Consider the following 20,687-nt stretch of genomic DNA (forward strand, 5'->3'; position numbering starts at 1 on the left):
CTGAAATAGAAGTACCTTAATGACATGCAGCCGCCATTTTATTATCAACACCTGTGCTTTTCAGACACAAAGCACAGTGGATCATCATGTCGGCTGACGAAAAAAGGGGTTAACCATTGTATAGATGCACAAACATGATGAATTTCATCATCATGTTTCTTAGCCCATAGGTGTGTTCACTTTAAGTCAAGAAAGAGATTTCCTCTCTCATGAAGTAATGAACCTGAGATGATGATGTCTGCAGGCTACTGAAAAAACTGAACTCTGAGCATGGTTGTCAGGGGTTTATCTCAGATGAATAATCTCAATGTCTGAATTCCACATATGTGTTGGCCTTCCTTATTCTGACGTTGGCTGTGGCCTCATATAGTCCCTTCTTTGTAGCTTATGAAATATGTGAGCTGTTAAAATGTGGCTTCATATGAGTATGCATGTGTCCAGAAGCCTCACCGCCGAATCATGTTTTTTTGTGTGACAGTGCATTAATGCATCGATCACTGCACATGCTGATCAAAGTAAGCGTCACAGTTGGCCCATTATATGGTTTCTTTGCAAGAGAGGAACTCATTTATGCGGCCCCAGTGTTGTCTCCTCATGCTAATTTAATGCATTTATACCATTCCTCTTGATTATATGCATATCTGCTGTAAATAGTAGTAAGGAAAATCCCCTATAGCAGCAAAGGGACTTTTTGCAGAGTGGTGGTTACTTCTTAAGGACATGACTACATGAACCCTGTGGAGCTCTGTGCAATACCGTTAATGCTATCTGCTAAGTGTACAGGTTTACTACTTTAAAACACAAGTAAAGTGATGGGCTCCATTACAAGCAGCTTTTTACTTCCCATCTGTTCAGACTGCAGTCTGCCCCAAAAGAAAAGCGTGTTCATAAAAGATTTTGAATTTTTTTTTGATCTTCTGACTTAACATGTTTAGCTACGACCACCCGACCTTATAAATGTCCAAATTGGGCATTGAAGTCGTTCAAAATCTTGTTTGTCTGCTTCCTCCTGCACTGATAATTCCAGGAAAATTTCATTGAACATCTGCTGTTGCTTTATGAGTCAAAAAGTCTTATGACCTGCACACATGCTCAAAGGACCGACATCATACAAAGGATTTTTTTCAGTCTCTCAATCTCTTTTTATTATAGACAGAAGACATAAAAGTGCATACACACCTTAAATTTCTGCATTATCTCCTAACAATTTATTTTCGTTTTACACAAAGGCCATAAAAGGATTCATGTGTGCGTGTGCATGCGGGCGTGTGTGAGTGGGGCTGGCCTCGTTGCAAAAACGTGCAGCCCAGCCTGTACTGTATGACTGTATGTTAAGTTAATTATACTCAGTAGACACAGTTTAGGCCAAAGATATGTTTCCTCTCTGTCCTGCTTCATTGTGGTCTGGGGAGGATGAAGATATGTGGAGATCAGTTTCTTCCTTTAGGGCTAACATATATATGCCATAGATTTTCTTGAGTTACTATATGGATCAGTTTAGGGATACTAGGCCAAGTTCAGTTTTGATAGTTTCTGCAGACATTTAAAGTTGCATGTTTAACAGAAAATTGAGGAGCTGGGACACATCAGGCCCTGTTTATGTTTACATCATTTTTTGTTGGGCATTTGCTGGACCACCACCTTTAAAGTTCATTTTTTCCTCCCAGTATTATTATATTTTCCATGTATTTACCAAGCTGCAGTTATCCTTCAAGCGGTTCCACACCCTCACCATTTTTAACGGAGGGTGACAAAGATTATCCGGGCTACTGCTACCACGAGCCACGGCAGCACTATCCGCCTTCATGGAAATGGACCCTCCATCAGACGAACAGTCCCATTGCTTCGCCGCAGACATCCTGCTTCACTTTACCGGGGGAAAGTTCTTACCACGAAGGTTTACCCTCTCCGTCCGAACCGGTATTCAAAGCCGGTAAGGAATGCTTTCTGTACGGCGCATCTGCTCCCCGTTTTCCTGCACAAACTTTTTCGCTGGACCCGCTGACCCTCCCCCGGAGATACGCCACCTTCAACCCCGACTCACAGCTCTTCTTCCGGGCCGCACGGAACAACATTCTACCCCCTGTTTTCGACCAGTTTTTTGAGTATGGAGAAGAGGGAGTGGATCCCAAGGCGGAGACTGTTCAACGGAAGACTGGGACGAGTACAGCCGTCTGGACGAGCTGTGACAGCCGGGAGAGCAGCGAGGTGAAGGCGGGGTCAGAGCCACTGCAGCCCGGGAAGGAGGAAACGCCGTTATCCAGCGGGAGTGCAGGAGGTAACAGCCATGTACTGAGTGAGTGAGACGATGTTACCTTGCTTTTCTTAATCAGTAATTTTGAGGGGGTTTATGTGTTTATGTGACTGTTTTAGTCAGGCCTACCTGGCGGGGCCATGTTTGCAAGAAATTACCAGAACGAACCCTCGATTTTTGGCACGTGCTGTAATCCAAAATAGACCCAAAACTGAGCATACAAGAAAGGCTAGACAAGGTAGGATAGTAGTTGTTTATTCAGGCTAATAAAAGCATAAGAAAGACTGAATAGTAAACTCTATAGCCTATCTTTATGATTATTTAACGGTTTGTTCCTAATTTTTTGTCTTATTCAGTCTGAAAGTTCTAGGCCTACAGTAGCTACATCCAAATATTCATATTATGCTACTGACCAACATGTAAAAAAGTGTTTCTTGTTTTATGTTCTATTTTTTATGTCCTGACAATTTTACTCAACGACACACTAGGCCTGGAGCACATAGGCAAACATTTAATAGTCAATGATACGGTTTCTTCTTGTTTCCCCTATTTTTTCTTTTAAATTTAATCTAAGCTGCACCCTGAACTAACTGGCATGAAATAGATATCACACCTGCTGAGAGCCTTTGAAATCCCCCCCTCCTTTCCTAGTATGTTTACACATTCTAATGGGTGCATTATAAGGCGGTAATGCCAACTTCTCAAACTCATTGTTTTGACCTTGACTTTCACCTAAAACAAAAAGTTATCAAATCAGCCTGTGTTCAAAGAGAGGTCAGTCATCAACGCGTCTGATCTTTCTATCCCCAGTAGGACCCCGTGTACAGAGGACAAAGCGGTGTCCTTACTCCAAACAGCAGATCAGAGAGCTGGAGAGGGCCTTTCTGTTCAGCATTTACATCAACAAGGACAGGCGTGTGCAGCTGGCCCGTCTCCTGCGCCTCACAGAAAGGTGCGTACACACACACACACACACACACACACACACACACACACACACACACACACACACACACACACACACACACACACACACACACAGAGATAAACATTTATGTCAATTTTTGAGAGGATAATCACGTGAGGTGTTTAATAGGGGGATGCATTCATTTTTTCCCTTGAATACTCGGAAAAACTCATTGAGGGAGAACGCCATTTGCACAGGTGCCGAAGAGCAGACAACAGAGAGCACAAATAAAATCAGGCAGTTTAAAATAAATAGAGAAACAAGATTAAAAACAAGCTATCCATAAGTTAAGTGGTGTAGGGCAAGAATCGACGATGAAGTGGCCTACAAAACAGCAATCTCCCTAACAATAAAAAATGGATTACATCAAGTATTCAATCAAAGCAGAAAAAAATGATAAATAAAACCATAAATTGGAAATATCTCTGAGGCATTACTGAAGTCAAGTTAAAGATTTCAGTAACAATTTCAAAATCTCTGCGTGTATCATGGGGACCCAGAGTGAGCCATGTTTGGTGGTATGTAAGGTATATGTATGGTAGCCTTGTAGAACAGTGCTTTGTAAATGCTAACTGGTGGGGACTTACCTAAATAAGTAAATGGGTGGAAGAGATGTAACTGATAAATGTCAATTGGTGTTGACAATGTTTCTCATAAAAAATAGTATATTCAACAAAGAAGTTACTATGAATATGATTTCAGCAGCCTGCTGCACTGTGAAAATAAAATTTAAAAGGATTTTAAACTGAGCGACCAAAAATAACTTTTATACTTCCTTTCTCAGTACAACAAAAGCCCATAGTATTTTTATATTTATTGAAATATTTTGAACACACTTTGAGATCATATTTCATAACGAACAATTAATCTCATCACTACACCTGCATAAATCATAGGAATGTAAATTATTTAATGCTTGTCATGCTTTTGTAATTACACCATTTGACAATTCAATGGGACTTATTCTTTAATTGGTTGAAATGGTAGAAGTGTCATATAAAATACTATGACACCAACAGAAAGGCAAACTACACAATTAAAAAAACATCTAAAAAAAACTTAAAAACCATAATTATGACCTTAAATTGTCTCTGCCCCAAGTAGTACTTGCTCATCTCATATTGTTGCAAGGTAGACTGGATTTTTGGTATAGAAGAAAATTATGTGCTCGTGGACTGTAGGCAAGTTTGACTAATAATTATGTAAAAAGAACTCTCTCTCTCTCTCTCTCTCTCTCTCTCTCACACACACACACACACACACACACACACACACACACACACACACACACACACACACACACACACACACACACACACACACACACACACACACATTTTATAGCTTTACTATCATAACATAACATACCAAACTTTGACAAGCAACAAAAGCTAATGATTTTCCATGACGAGCATATGTCCATCAAATAACATCCAGTGAGATTCCAAAAGTTCTGAAAACTGTTTTCTCCAGAAAAAAATGTTTTTGCAGCTGATGTCAAATTAATATTATGTCATGTTTCTGTCTGCCTTAACATTAATATGTTTCTCTTTATGATGCTGGTCCAGACAGGTGAAAATCTGGTTTCAGAACAGAAGAATGAAAGAGAAGAAACTCAAAACAGAGAGGCTGCGGTATTACACGGGATACAGCCTGTTCTGATGGATTGGTTGAAGAGAGGGAAGTAAAGGAAAGTCTCTCTCAGTGCTGTGCACTAACTGTGACACCTCTACAAATGTAGAGCAGACAAATAATATGCAAGCCTAACCATGAAATGGTTTATAACGAGGCTCAGGGCAAAGCCCATAGTTTTCCTTATGTGCATACCTTCAGTCAAAGAAAACCACTTTTTTTTTTTTTTTTTTTTTTCCTAAAGCCTGATTTTCTTAACATGTCATTGTAAATATGAAATGTTCCTCTGGCTTCTTCTTCACACAGTTTCTCTTAGATTCATGAAGAAAATGAAGAAAGCAATTCTCTTGCTTGCTCAGGTCTTTTTCTGCATTATAGTATAGTGTAGAAACATCAACGATGAACTGCTGCTAATAAGTGCTGTGTAAATGAGTGTGGAAGGTGAAACTTTTGTTTTGTAGTCCAGTCTTCATGCATTCAGATTGAAGCCATCTCGTTAGCATTCATGTTTACTTATTTCAAATGAGCAAAGACAATCTACAATGATTATTCAATTTTCGTGTCTTTAACTGGATGGTATAATGTTGCTGTGTTAACGGATGTATGTGATTTATGAAAGGATAAAATGTTATCAACTTTTGTGATTTTCTTTTTACCTTCCTCAGCATTTGTCTTTGGATTCATTGTAGCAATGAAGAGTAAGAACTTTCAAAAAAAGTATATTCTTCCTCAAGTTTATCTATTAAAATACAAAAACCAAAAAGAAGAGTGGCTTAATTTTGAATAATGTGATTAAAACCACTGTAGGATATGGTTTCATAGTTGTAAATGCATTTAACTTCAATATTCAAAGCTGTGGTGGGTTTTTCAGACTTAAGTTGTTTAATGTTTTTTTTTTTTTAAATTTGGAATAATGTCACATAAAATGAAAAAGTATCAGTAACAACTTATCAGAGAGGCAGGCATGCCCCAGTATTTTATCTAATCCTGACTCAAAATTTTGGAGTAGAAACATATAAATGATTTTCACTGAGTTTTATGTTGCTATATTTACACAGTTTCAAAGGGATCTCAATCAACCAGAACAGAGGTTTCAGTTACAGACATTTTTCCCCTCTAATCAACAACAATTTCATCCATGTGAATGTTTTACATTCTAAAGTTTTTTTTGAGGATAAGTGTTAACATCAACTGACCACAAATTGTTGTGGCATCCACCATTCTGGAGATCATTCTTTTATAATGTTTTTATAACAAAACTAGTAAAATCAGTCTTATTCAGATCAATCTTAAATATTTTTATTCAGGGTTCCTCACCTTCTCATAAAAGGTAAAAATACTTTTGGTTGCTACTGGACAAATACATCTCCATTTCTTTGCATCATGGAGTAGGAGTGGACCGTGATGTACTGGACAGCAATGTGAATGACTTGGAGAATTAAACCATTGAGTTTTTTTTCCCTCAACAAAAACATTATTCCTGTTGGATGTCTCTATTTATAAATCTGATATAATGAAAACACAATAAGCAAGTTATTGTTATGATTAAAGATATGCTGGATAATGCAATCAAAAAAAGATCACATTTACCAGGACGATGCCCAAACTGTTGTTACAATCTTAATATAAGGTAAGTGTGACTTATATATGAATTCAAGTCTCAGCCTGCTGAAGAAAATAAGTAAAAGCAGCAAACAGCTCATTTTGTCTGTTCTGACCCAGACTTTGAACAACTCAGGACCAGACAACAGAAACACACAGTGAGTCCAAGGCTGGGGGTGAACCTTGAACCGCAAAAGGACAACCACAACGGAACACAACACAACACAACACAACACAACACAGACCCATCGTCACAACCACCATTTCCTCATCCTATAATGACTTTTATTGGGGCAATTCAGACTGTCTGCTGTGTCTCTTCCTTTGTTGCACACACTCACCCTGTGTGTGTGTGTGTGTGTGTGTGTGTGTGTGTGTGTGTGTGTGTGTGTGTGTGTGTGTGTGTGTGTGTGTGTGTGTGTGTCTGTGTGTGTGTGTGTGTGTGTGTGTGTGTCTGTGTGTGTGTGTGTGTGTGTGCTTGTGGTTTAGGGGGGCTGTGCATGAGTCTGTATTTGTGTATTTGTGTGTGACGTAAAATAAGACAAGGACATGAAAGGAGAGATTGTGTCTGGTTGGAACTGCAGCACTTAACCTAATGGCCTACAATAAACTGGACCACTGGCCTGCTGTGTCTCTCGTTACACCAACACTGGCATATCCCTAATTGTTTCATTCAAATACACCTTTTTTTAAAATAATGTATCTCTATCGTGAAGAAAAAGTAAGAATAAGAAGCATCAGAAGCAGACACTGGGGTAAATATAAACACATATGGTAAAAAAGAGAGACATCCAGTTGTATTAGAAGTATTATTACTGAGATAGCAGAAGTTGCAATATTACTATGAGCAGTGCCAATAAGCAGCTAGTTAAAGGATATCAGCCATACCAGGAGTTGTTTATAAAGACAGTCATGACAAAAAGGAAAAAGAAACACAATAATAATAAAGTTCTTTGCTCTTCTTCAATTAGCAGATGAGCACATTTAATAAATACTTATCAATTTGCCTATCACTTGGTAGTAGGTACAGATTTAATTCAATTGAATAAGAATAAGAATAAGAATAAGAATAAGAATAAGAATAAGAATGAGAATAATTGTTAAATAATGCTGTTGCTCTTAAAGGCTCTACAGTTTTGTATTAGGCATAAGAAATGGTTTAAACATTTTGATGCCACAATAACATCAAATATTCAAGGGTATGCTGAACATCCTCATTTAAGATTCTCCAAATAAAAGGAGTCAAAGGAATTTCAGCTGTAAAAATCAATACAAGTAAAATAAATGTGGTAACTAATAGCCAAAACAAACAAATCTCAGAAATACCTAATCAATGTGTCCTTTTGTTTTGTTCCTACAACTGTTACAACCAGCTTTATGAGCTCCAGATGTCCTCCCATGTCCATCACAGCAACAGTCATGTTGACACTGCCACCTGGAGGAAGTTACTGCATCAACAAACGTGATCCAACTACTTGAGCCTCCAAATAAAGTTAATGATGCTCTGATTTATGTGTTGCTCCATTTTTAATTCACGGGCGTTGACAGAGTTTATACAACTTGATAATGCCCTAAATAAAAGTAATGCAGTAAAGTGGTCTGCTTGCTGACACACAGCAGAGCTCTTCAGGGTATTAAACTTTTATGTTCACAGGCCTTGTTGAACACTGTCAAAAGATTCTGATCAAATATAAAATCACGTATTTCAGTAGAAGTCCAAAAAGTTATCTGCTTTATTAAGCCACCAAATAGAGATGAACATTAAAGCAGTGTTTTACTTTGGTTTTGTTATTTACTCCTTATAGGTGATGTAGATAAACATATTACAAAATAATGCTCCATGACGCACCTAGACTCCTATTAACAGTCTCTAACAGTCTAAATTAGTATGACGACAAAGCGTGTTAATGAATATATCCAGTTCAAGGTTCAGCTTTTACAACCAGCAGATGGCGCAAACGGTGCATAAACGACACTGACGCAGATCTATGTAAAAATCGGCGGCTGGAAAATATTCTGAAAAGCCCCGTTTGTTTGCGACTTTATTCCCGCCCACTATAAGCTCGTCATTGCCTCCCCAGCCAACAGGATTTCACTTTCACCAACAACAAATGAAGGGGAGCAAAGGACCAAGGGGTAAATTTGATCAAGTTTGAATCACCTTAGAAAGATCCAGTCCAGAATGAGTTATTTGTATTTTTATTATTATAATTAACTTGAAGGCATTGTATGTGTGTGGAAAAAAAAACAGTAAGACGGGGGCATAATGTAGGTCATAAGAAGAGAAAAGACACCGTAAGCTGGCCTATAGGTAAGTTCATAAGGCAAAGATTATATTCATAATTCTATTAGTAGCCCAATAAAAAAATAAAAAAGGGGAAAACATGGGAACCATGTCAATCTGAACAGTTTAGGACAACCATTAAAAAATATTCACATGTTCTTTGGTATTATAATAGAAAAAAAAATAAATTATTAGCCCACGATTCAAGATCAAGAGAATGACTTGTCCAGACAAAAGAAGCCAAAGCCCAGCTCTCCTCTGCTGAAGTCAACCCCGATACTCTTTACGCGCGCACACTTCAAACAAGCTTGTAAACGGCTCACTGCTACATTTTATTCAGCTTGTAAAACGGTGTTTCCACTACAGAGTTTTTAAATGCTACATATCCAGGGCCAGCTGGCAGCCGGCTAGCAGACCCACTGTCACATATCTGAGCACAAAAGAATCATTAGATTTATCTCCTTTACTGGGTAAATACAGTCTAACCATGTGATCCAAAGATTATCCAATGGGCAGCCGAGAAGAAGGTAAGGGCAGGAAAAAAAAATTACTACCATTTTAGGGGAGGATGTAAGCCACTATACTAGCCCATCTAACGTTTTACAGTCGCACTTAAGTGTCTTTTTATTGAAATAATAAAATAAACATGTCGCTAACGAATTATTATTCCATGATGGGGCTTCAGACCGACGAGCCCTATGGTGCACATTTCATCCCGGGAGGCTTGCAGGGTTCGACGGCCGGCTGCACGAAGCCAGTCCGGGGAGCGGAGGAGGAGGAGGGGACCCCCGCCTCACACATTCCGGATTTTTCACATTTTTCCAACAAACAAGCCAGCTTAAATGGCTTTTCACCCTGGACAAACACCTCTACATCCTCTTCGTCTTCTTCCCCGCAGCTGCAGTCCACTCCCGGCGCTTCCATCCCCGGCCTTTTCCATCCACATCATCTCCTGAGCCACCACCACCACCCCTACTACGGCCCTCAATCACAGACCCACGCCGAACAACTCGCATCATCGGCGGCCACCGAGAGCAGATTCGTCCGCTGCTGGGAGGGAGGGACTCCTGCATCGGAGACCACTCTGTCACACTCTTCGACCAGTTTCCCTGGGTGTCTCCCAGCTCAGGGTGACCTCTCTAATCCAAGCCCGAGGTACGAGGCGGTAAAACCCGAGAGTTCACCGCCGCCTCACGTGGACAGCCCTGAGGATTCTAGCTTCGGCAGCCCGGCTGAAGTGGTCCTCGAGCGGCTTGGGACCGTGGAAGAGCTCGGGGGGAAGCCGGAGCCCAAAAAAGAAGACGAGGAGAAAAAACAACCACTAGTTGACCCGGGTAAAGCACAGATATATCAAACCCAGGAATGTTTATTAGCATGTACATACACAGGTGTGTGTGTGTGTGTGTGTGTGTGTGTGTGTGTGTGTGTGTGTGTGTGTGTGTGTGTGTGTGTGTGTGTGTGTGTGTGTGTGTGTGTGTGTGGACAGAGAGAGGGAGAACGCGGCCTAAGTAGAGTTAAGTAAGTGTGTGTGACTTTTATAGCCCAATAAATGTCTAGTAAACGGCTAAATATAAAACTTTATAGTCCATTAAAATAATTAAGCAGCTATTTCTTTTATTTGACTATTTGTCACGTGTGGGTAAAAACACAGGTATGCTGACGCTGCGTTTATGTGGTCAGAATTGTGCAGGATTTTGCAATTGTGTGCTAATTTAATTACGTGAAAATAATTTTGCCGGTGGGAATATTTTTAAAAACCATTCAAATAATTTTAATATTTTTTTTCCTATTCAAAATAGTGTTTATTTTGTATTTATCTTGTAGCGTGCAATAACCGTCAAAAACGCCTTAAACACACGCGAATTTATTCCATTTAAACGACAACAAGAATACACAGGGGCTATTGGTTTGTGCATGCACATTTATTAAACTAATAGCAGCATATAAACTCGAACGACCCTTTGCATGCTAAAAATAAGTTTTGTTCCAAATAACTGACTAAAAGAATATTTTTTACTGTCAAATAAAACGTCTCAGGAAAATTTGGCAACCAAACCCAATTAAAACTTGATGGAAAATGCACAACTGATAAGAGTAAATGTCTAAGCAAACTGGCAAATACTTTATTTCCAGATGGATGCTGTGTAATTGAACTGTCACTCTGCTGCTTTCTTTTAAAATTTAGTCAGATCCAGTCAGAATCTGCATTTTAGTCAAAGGTCAGACTTCAGAGTTTCATTGTTTCCTGCACTTACACGGATTTAACCTCAAGCTTTATTGAGTACAGTCTGCTGTATTTATTGCTCCTTGCTGCCTCCAAATTTTCCATATTAAAGCAGCATCAGAAACCACAAAATATGCTTTGCACAATGTCCTGGTATGTTATATTGAAATCAAATGAAGGAAGATGAAACATAGGCACAAGAAAGACAGTATGGTATACTGAATGGATAGTATCTGTTGATAATCATGAGAATATATTTATCTTTTATCTTTCTGTTTAGAGTTTGTGTTATTGTTTCTTTTTCTAATGAGCCAAAAGTTCAGGCTCATAAAACTTGTTCCTGAGGATATTTTCTAAGATTTTATGTCATTCTTTGAAGCTCTCCCAACACACACTCTAATCCCCACTCACACACAAAAACATATGCACACACACACTCAAACTCCAACAGAGCATAAATACACTGCTGCAAGGTTTTAGTAAAAATCTATGCCACCCTGTTTCTCCCTCTGCAGAAAATCCATCAGCCAGCTGGATCCACGCCAAGTCGACCCGGAAGAAAAGGTGTCCGTACACCAAACACCAGACGCTGGAGCTGGAGAAAGAGTTTCTGTACAACATGTACCTGACTAGAGACCGTCGCCTGGAGGTGGCAGGACTCTTAAATCTGACAGAGAGGCAGGTCAAAATCTGGTTCCAAAACAGAAGGATGAAGATGAAGAAGCTGATGACCCGTGACAGGAGGAGTATGAATGAATGAATGAATGGATGAATGAATGAATGAGGGACTTTGGAAGAGAAGATTGAGGTGTTTTTTTAAAAGACTATCGGATGAGGTTGTCGCTGATAAAAGTGCAGCAAGATGCCCCAAATCTTCAGCCTCAGCTGGCTGAATCAGCTGTAACAAAGCTATGGACTGGGGAGCCAAAATGGCCGTCTTTGTAAACTGCAGTGATGATACCCTGCAGGGGAGACCAGGAGGTGTTGTAACACTTCTTTTGAAAAGAATATATCCCTATCATTGTCTTTTGGGCTTTTTTTTTGTTCAGTCTACTGAACTCTTTCAGAAAAAATTTCCATCTGCATGTTACAAAATAAAGACAGCCAACCTGCGACCTGGGGTAGTTGTAAATAAAGCTCAGAATCACAGCAAAATCCATAAATTGAATAAAAAACACACTAGTTGATATCAAAGACTTAGCCTCATTAAAAACACATCTGTCTTTCATTAAGTTATATATCCCTCATGTTCAAAACCAAAACTTCTCGACACACACTTGACTTCTCATAAATTGTCTTCTGCTTTCTGCCCCCCAAAAAATCTTGTTTTATGATTTAGTGCTGAAGCTATAGTCCTCATAAAAGTGCTTTCAGTTTGCCAGATGAGACTGAACTGCAAGGCAACTATCAAAGATAAATCCCATGAGTGATTTTATGACCAAACACCTGTCTGTTAGGTCCTGAAAAACAGTTTCACTGTGTTTATGTGACATTAAAATAAAACACTTTTAGAACAGAACCCTAAACAAACAGAAGCCTGACACTTATAGTAAACTATGGCCCAAAGGAGACGAGCACAAGACAAAATTGGAGAGATTAATGGGTGAGATTCAGCAGCATCTAATGGAAGAAAGTGAAAAGATTTATTGAGCCTTTTCTTGGCTCCAGTTCCAAAGGGAAGACGTCATTATTTTTGGATACCAAATACAGTAACATGAAGTCATTTGCATGAACTCGAGACACATTAACTGTGGCTGGACTTGGTGTCAATGTGCTGATGTTCACCCTTTGCTTCTTGTAGACAATAATATTACTCTCCCATATGCTCATCACATTTCAAGCGTTTAACAAGGTGTTCAATGTGAAATTGTTCTCAGATGATGGTGATCTGAAAACCACGTTATCAAAAAGAAGTACTTTAGATATGATTATGAAGCACTGTTTTTCTAATGTAAGGAATTTTATGTGTAACTTTTCTCAAGTTACTTTTGTTTGGACCACTGTCTCACAATCTCACTCACAGAGCTTTGAAAGATTTCTCTCAAAGCTGAATATCCTAGAGAGACAAACAAAAACAGTAAAACCAATAAAGTGAGATGCTACAATTACGGCTTTGAAGGCTCAGCTGTATGCAATGCATTTAAATTAGCCTCTGTTAGCAGTTGGCTGTACTGTTTAGAATTCCAGGGTTAGGAAATGGGATGTCTTTTTGAACGTGGTAAAAAAAAATACAAAAATGTTCAAGGGCTTAATTGCAATATGGTGGTTTGTGGGCTCTGGCTATCTGTAATGTTCTCTAACTTGGTTCCAAAAAGCTGAAATGCTGAAACAATGGAGAAAAGGATCAGCAACACCAAACCAAATCAAATCAGTAAAATAGTCTTTATTGGATGAGAGAAAAATAAAGACTCAGTATATCACATCCTTTTAAATTTTTCATGTTTTACATCATCTAACAGTTTTGTTGGAGTCTTAGTTGCAGACAGTTACAAAGAATGTCTGCAAGATAAGCAGTTTCTTTGGGACAGAAATATTTAAATGTACATTTTTTTTAATCATAGAACAAACAAAAACAAACCATCAAACATCTTAAATAAAGAAACATAATGCCATGTTTCTCTGAGGACATCAATCGTGTGTCGGTGGAAAAGTTGGGTCAGCGTCTTATACACAGTGAGCCATGATTCTTTTGTTTCTAACTTGTCCAGCTCTGTGTTACAACCAACCCCAGTCTCCCCTATATAATACCCACAAAGGACTTTTATCATTTTGTTTCTCACACACGGGATAAGCTTCTTGTTTTTTGTTTGTTTTTTTATAAACTGTGCATGTAGCCTAGAGGGCATATTTGTTGTTTGTTGTTATTGTTGTTGTCATTGTCGCTATGTATCTCTGTTGTTACTGTGAGTCTAAAATGCAGATACAGTATGGTCATGCCTGCCTGCATTCCTCTCTCCTCACACACACACACACACACACACACACACACACACACACACACACACACACACACACACACACACACACACACACACACACACACACACACACACACACACACACCAGTCATTGCTAAGCTATGGTGTGACAGCACTCTGATGGTTATTCCTATTTCATTGTTACCTCCCATGAGCATCAACTTAGAAATTTCATCTTAAATAATAACGCACAACCCATTTACAATTCAGAATGTACAAGTACACTAAATGAAGATATTATAGGAATCCCCTAGTGATATTTCAGTGTTTTTTTGTTTGTTCTATTTTAACAAGGACGAGACGGACTGAAACCCAACACATTCTCTGTGGGAGAAAAGAAACACATCAGGCTATGTTAGCCTCAGCTGCAGGCCTGTACTGCACTGTGATGTGACTGGGGTCATGATGCCTTCATCTGCTCATTTAAGCTCAAAATGCTGCTTGTGGGGATCTCTTTTTTAAAGATAAAATAAAGGATGGATTACATAAATATTGTTAACAATACTGTTAGTACTGTTTTTTATTTCACTTTCATTATTCTAATTTTGCTGTTATTGTCTTTGGGATACATAGTTTTTAAGCTATTATTGGTTGTTTTTGGTCAACAGCGATATTGTAGTAGTGGTATTACTAGCTATACCTTCAAACAATGACATACTACTGCTATTACTGCCATCAATATTTCAAGTGCGACTACCACCTTAAAACAAATGATAATGCTAGTGTAGTATCAATACTAAAACTGATTCTTTTACCAGATACTTAGCTGTGGTCTCTTACACAATTATATTTATCCTAAGCACAGTGAAGGTTGTGACATGGGTCAGTTGTAACACTTGCAATTGCTCCAATCAGGACCAAGTTCCAGGAATCACCTAATTCACTCTGAACATGCTCAGTTTAGTTTTTAGTCCACATGTGGAGAGGTTATTCCTTGAAGCAGACACAGCAACATTTGTGAGCTAAAATTTATGTTAATGGTTGGAAGTAATGTTTTTAGCTGTTAGCTGTAAGTCAAGCTAGCTCATCCTCAAGGCACTCAGGACAGTTGTAACAAGCCTGTTTGGAGAAAGTTGTAACATTTAAAAAAGTGTTAAGTGCATGACATATCATCCGTGGGCCAATGACGCTTGCACTCCAGGAGTGCCATCATAACCCCCAACACACACACACACACACACACACACACACACACACACACACACACACACACACACACACACACACACACACACACACACACACACACACACACGAAAAATTCACATCTTGTTCATTTTTAATTTTTGTAAATTTTGGTGTTAGACAAACACACACTGTTTGATTGTTGAAGCTTGTGCACAGTTGCATCTTTTTGTACAGTTTTATTATAAATATTCAGATATTACTGTAGTTTATTCCTAAAAGCCTGATCCATCAGAAAATAGCCAAAATTTTAAGTAGAGCAGTTCTGGTAACCTTTATTATAACGTTTTAAGTACATACGCATTATTCCGTGCTGAAAAATACTTATTTTGAAAAATGACATACAATTAAGATGTCATTCTTACCACCACTCCTTGAAAATTATTAATGATTTTCCTGAAAAAAAAAACTGGTTAATTTCACGTGAGCAGCCATTTTCAAAAAGGCCAAATACAACCTCAGATGCCCATAGAGGTATTATAATTCTCAAGGGCGTGGAATACGTTTTTTTTTTCCTCACTTGAACATTTGTTCAAGGAAACGCATTGTCTTATTTCGTCATGTTGCATTTCACCCCAAGGTGTATTACAACTGACATGGACTATGGGGTCATTTGTAACATTTCACCCCTTGTTTTTGAGATTAAGCCATGCATTTTGTATACGTGTTGCACAGGCATTTTCTGGGCCATTTATTGGCAGACAGTTCGAGACAATTTGTACAGACAATTTGTACAGCAGTTTGAAGACACTGGGTTAAAACCGCTCAAAGTTAGAGACAGAAATGTCAAACATGTTAAAACTGTCCCCGGTCTCCCTTACATGTAACATTACAAACACTATCATCTGATATGTGCACTTTCATTGCAGTTATGCCTGTACCACTATCACTCGCACTATTTTAAACAACGATACCGTTGAAGCCTTATAGCTGCGATATGTGAAAGCCGCCCAGTTTTAGCAACATTACTTTTACCACTACAATTTAAAAAACAAAACAAAAAACAAAATAAAATTTAAATATAATAACAAAGTGACTCCTTATGATATTTAAACCTAGTATTAAACATCTACAGTATTTTTTTTTGCAACATATAACCCAAGCCGACGACTACTGCGTCTACAACTATTTCTTCTAGAATAAAAATGCTAATAAGATTATAAATAAATCTAGAGATTTTTTCTTTTAAACTTCAAAAGCCTCCTTTTTATCACGAGTATTAAATATTGAAATTTCAGAAATTTCTGGAAAATTGCAAACAAAATAATGCAACCAACCGGAAACTATTTTACCGCTTATTATAGTATAGCTCTCATATACAACAGATTTTGCAGTATAGGTGTTTCATACGAGGTAACAATACAAGAAAAGCGGCAATTTATGTGCATATGAAGAGGAGCGGAATTCTACCTCAGAAAGGCTTTGCAATTTATTCTGCATCATTCTGATTTTATTATTAGATCGTCAGGGAGTTTGAGTCCTCTCAGGTAGTGTGTGGAGTCTGAGTTTGGAGTCCACAGAGAGACATTTCTGCTTCTTTGTTTTGTCAAAGTCAGAGCACAGACTCGTAGCTTCCCTCATTTATAGCCGCCATATAATCCAGGCTGCGCTCATCCTACTGCAGGGTCATAAAGCAACAGCATGCATTTGGAGAATAAACGTGACTTTCCCCACACAGACGTGCACACAGGCAGAGAGGTGGAAAGAGACAGAGAGAAGAAGGAGAAAGAGGGAGAAGTACCATAAAGTCATTTAGCCCAGACAGCCTTAATGACTATATGGTTTTATTGGACACTCTTTCCTGCCTTGGAGCGTCAACTGTCTTTCTAAATGTTAATGTCATTGTCTGCAGATGAGACAAGACAGCTTCAATCACGTTTCCACTCACCACGAGAGCACAAAACACAGGAAATTTCACTAGACACCGAAGTAAAACAAAAGCAATCCGGCTTTTTAAGGTTTGAGATTGGACATAGGTGTTTCGAAAATCTGGCCACCTTAGATAGGCTATGTGTTTTAGGGCTATGGTCCAGTTATTAATCGTGTAATTTAAAACTCAAATATCGACGCCTGATTTACTCCATGTTTTTCTGTAATAGAGAAGGACTGAAAAAAAGGATTTTATCCGATCTTATCTCATTTTCGAAAAGGAGCGTCACTGCTTTATTTTCACGCAAGCGATTTGTGATGATATCATTGTTTTAAGAGCACCGAAATGAGTCAAAAAGAAACTTATTCAAACTGAAATTAAGCCAACAGAGACAACAAATGTGGTAAATTTAAATTACACCAAATATATTATCCTGTCTGAATGATACAAACAGGCTTGGTCTGCTCCTTCATTTTCATGTCAAACACGTCTGGATGCAGCAAAAGCACCACACCGAAAAGAGAAAATAGAAAATAAATAAAAACGTTCAGGAAACCCTAAGGCCCTTAATCTGTCAATTCTCCTCTTTGTCCTCGGGGGCAGATGAGTCAGAAGGTATTAGACCCAGCTCTTGGTGAATATTTAGCACTGATTTTTGAATGTTGTTCTATACTGTTGCGGCGATTAATTGTGGTCATGGACACGTTTTTTTTACATGGAAAAAAAATATTGCCTTTAAAGTAGCACCTGCAGCCAAAAAACTTATAGCACTTTGTCGCACTGAGGTTTTTCCTTCTGCCAAAATTCTTGCCTGTGTTAGTATACGTCGCTTTGGACAAAGGCGTCTGCTAAATAAAACTGTAGAACTGTAAATCATTCAACCGGCATGTAATATGCTAACATATCAGCACCACAAATACACACGGGGATACCAGGATGTAATGCTGGCCTGTTAGATTTAACTCAAAGTCTGATATGAAATATAAAAGTCGCAACAAACGCATTAATAGCCGACAGCAAAGGGAATAGGCTATTTATCGAGCTCCCAAAATTAAACAGCACGGAGTAATGTTCACATTATTACCCCCAGATTAAATGTTCCCAACAATGTCTGCAATCAGATGAAGTGATCTCACCGAGGAGGTCAGTTTGGTGCAAAATGAATATTCTGAAAATAAAAAGACTCGTAGAGGCGGGTTTAGTATGATAGTCATGTAGGAGCACCCGTAGTTTTACAGTTGTTTCAAAAATCACTTACTGTTTCAGTCTTTCAAATCAAAAACTATAATACGGCACTGATCAGGATCCCCTTTTATCAATGGTATGGTCTCAAATTGTTTCACTTAACATGGCGTTTTGGTCTGGATTTAGTTAAATATTGCCATAGAACTTTGTATTCTTTTCGTTGATTCATTTTTTTTTTCAGCTGGCCCCTTACGTTATATTCTCTTGTTCACATATAAACAAAATGTAAGAAATTTTCTTGGTTGAAAACCAAATCCGATTAGAAACATTCATATCCAACGGGAAACCAGCTCTGTTGTGTCTTTATACAGTTACCAACTTGGCCGCTGGATGGCAGTGTTGGATTTGCTGAGCAGTGTAGAAAAAATAGAGGCGCATCAAAGCAGCTCTGTGGTGTGAAGTAGCTACAGCAGTGTGCTCTGGTTTCAAATTTCAGAAGAACAAATTCAGATAGTGCAACCCCTGCGCAGAGATTATGATGTATCCAAGATGCCACAGCTTGTTATATTTCTGAAGTTGTTTGTTTTCTGCCACCAACAGCACAACAACAGAAGGGCCAGTACCTAAGCTCATGCAGACTCCAGGGCCCACACTTTTACTGCTTATCAGTGCATATATGAGATGACTCCAACATTACCTTAGCCTGTGGCTACATGCATCTCATGACGTTTAACCTGACTTAGTCAAACTCTTTCACCTAGAATATTGAAGAATGTCATGTTTCTGCTCAGTGACACATTTCTTGACTGAAAGGCTGGAAAGAGAAAGACCTATTCAGTATGACATATGTGTGAACAGTGATGCTGCTTGTCTGATTAATCCTGGGTACTTCAACAATGTACATACTAAAAAGTTGAATAAGAAACAGGTATGTGAATGGGAGCAGAGGTGTCTGAGGCAGCATTTGTCAAGCAGGTTTTAAAAAGCTCTGTGACACAACTTTAAGATAAAGTACAAAAACAAAAACATTAGTGGTTCCTTTCGTTACCTTCAGCTTAGGGTTTTAAACATAAGCCATCACTTCATATTCAAGGTAATAACAAATAACTCAAAGGAAAATGAGGAAACAAATGTTCCTGTTGCAAGACATTAACAGTGTGTATCTTGTCATATAAAAAGCCCACTCTCTTTCACTGCTGATTAACTGTGACATAAATCACTGGCTTTTTAAATAAATGCAGGCATTAAAATGCTGTCTACTCATATTTCTGCTCATGCTCTCACTGAGCTGTGTGGCTGTAAAAATCTCATCATAAATCTTCTAAACAAAAACAAAGGAGATGTATCATGGTGGTGGAGTTAATCAAAAGTTTTCACTTGTATGGGCACTTAAATAGTAAAAGTGCACAGGTGGAGCAATCGCTGCTGTTGCCATTAAAATGGAAACTGGTGGGAGTGTGAAAGTTTTATCACAGCTAGTTAGAAAAAAAATGTCCAAAATACATCAAATAATCACTTTTTATTACGCAAAATAAGTCAGATATTGTCTCAGTTCTTGTAGATATAAGCTCCAACCGAACTTTAGTCTTATACAACATCACTGCAGCCAAATTCAGGGGCAGCCACAATGAAGGTGGCTGTAAATCCCAAAGGTTATTCTTCTTAGTTAAGAAAATAGAAAACTTATCTGTGTTATTTGGCTCCATCACTGTTGGTATATGAGAGGTGAATTCACCATGGTGAACTGTAACATGCTCTACTCAGATTTGCAGAGACTTAAGGAAATACTGCAGCTCATGGTTTAGCTGGGGTAGTTCATTCTTTCTGCTTTGACAGTGATGCTTCACTAGGCGCACAGCAGGCAGCTCGTTTGAGAGAAATAGTCTTTAAAAAAAACACTAAATACCTGCTCAGAAACTATGGTGTTCATGGTACTCCGGTGCTCACTTGAAGAGCTTTCGATTACAAAGCAAGATATTTCATGGTGGTTTTGACAGAGGACAAAAATATGGTATGTAAGAGTAGAAAACAAAATACAAAAATAAAAATTAAAAAATCCCTTGCTCTTATCCTTTCTTGTGCGGATGCAAATAATTGCTCAAATCCTTCCCATGAAATGACGACACGTCAGTGTTCATTGTGACACTGCTGCCCCCAAGTGGCCAAAATTATACTTGACTGCAGGATTAATTGTCACATTATATATGGTTTATTTATAATATTAAATATTTCTTCGTTAAAGCAAACAGGTGTAATATAATTTAAATATAAATATTCATGATTTTTGATGAAAGTTGACTTCTTAAAGTCACCTCTTCATAACCGAATGAAGGTTTGTTCTTCAAATCACTTCGTTTCGTTCATTTCTGCAGGGAATCGATTTAAATAGGCCATACTCAAGTTGTTTTAATCGCTGTTACTCTGTGAATTGCTTCTAACTATGGTTTATATGAGTCATTATGCTCATTGTTTAACATGAGACTAAAAAAAAACTTCAGAGACAAGA

General features: G+C 38.4%; 2 protein-coding genes across 2 annotated transcripts; both read left to right on the forward strand.

Annotated features, from left to right (window-relative positions):
• The first annotated feature begins 1,267 nt into the window (after positions 1–1,267).
• LOC141795523 (homeobox protein Hox-D11b-like) lies at positions 1,268–4,955 on the forward strand. The gene is made up of 3 exons (XM_074676431.1): positions 1,268–2,296; positions 3,068–3,206; positions 4,790–4,955. The coding sequence occupies exons 1-3, from the start codon at positions 1,684–1,686 to the stop codon at positions 4,881–4,883; spliced, it is 846 nt and encodes a 281-aa protein (XP_074532532.1). The 5' UTR covers positions 1,268–1,683; the 3' UTR covers positions 4,884–4,955.
• Positions 4,956–9,385: 4,430 nt separating this feature from the next.
• LOC141795494 (homeobox protein Hox-D9b-like) lies at positions 9,386–11,723 on the forward strand. Its single transcript, XM_074676397.1, has 2 exons — positions 9,386–10,073; positions 11,479–11,723. Exons 1-2 carry the CDS (start codon positions 9,386–9,388, stop codon positions 11,721–11,723), a joined length of 933 nt encoding a protein of 310 aa, XP_074532498.1.
• The last annotated feature ends 8,964 nt before the right edge of the window (positions 11,724–20,687 follow it).

The sequence above is a fragment of the Halichoeres trimaculatus genome, unplaced genomic scaffold, assembly GCF_033239565.1.
Source record: "Halichoeres trimaculatus isolate MK-OKI-2021-1 unplaced genomic scaffold, fHalTri1.1 fHalTri1_scaffold_8, whole genome shotgun sequence".
Lineage (NCBI taxonomy): Eukaryota > Metazoa > Chordata > Actinopteri > Labriformes > Labridae > Halichoeres > Halichoeres trimaculatus.

Bases quoted from the DNA above. Each gene is read 5' to 3' on its own strand.
- LOC141795523 (XM_074676431.1), top strand. From the start codon at position 1,684: ATGTATTTACCAAGCTGCAGTTATCCTTCAAGCGGTTCCACACCCTCA. The intron at 2,297-3,067 runs GTGAGTGAGACG...TATCCCCAGTAG, and splicing joins AGGTAACAGCCATGTACTGA to GACCCCGTGTACAGAGGACA. The intron at 3,207-4,789 runs GTGCGTACACAC...ATGCTGGTCCAG, and splicing joins CTCCTGCGCCTCACAGAAAG to ACAGGTGAAAATCTGGTTTC.
- LOC141795494 (XM_074676397.1), top strand. From the start codon at position 9,386: ATGTCGCTAACGAATTATTATTCCATGATGGGGCTTCAGACCGACGAG. The intron at 10,074-11,478 runs GTAAAGCACAGA...CTCCCTCTGCAG, and splicing joins ACAACCACTAGTTGACCCGG to AAAATCCATCAGCCAGCTGG.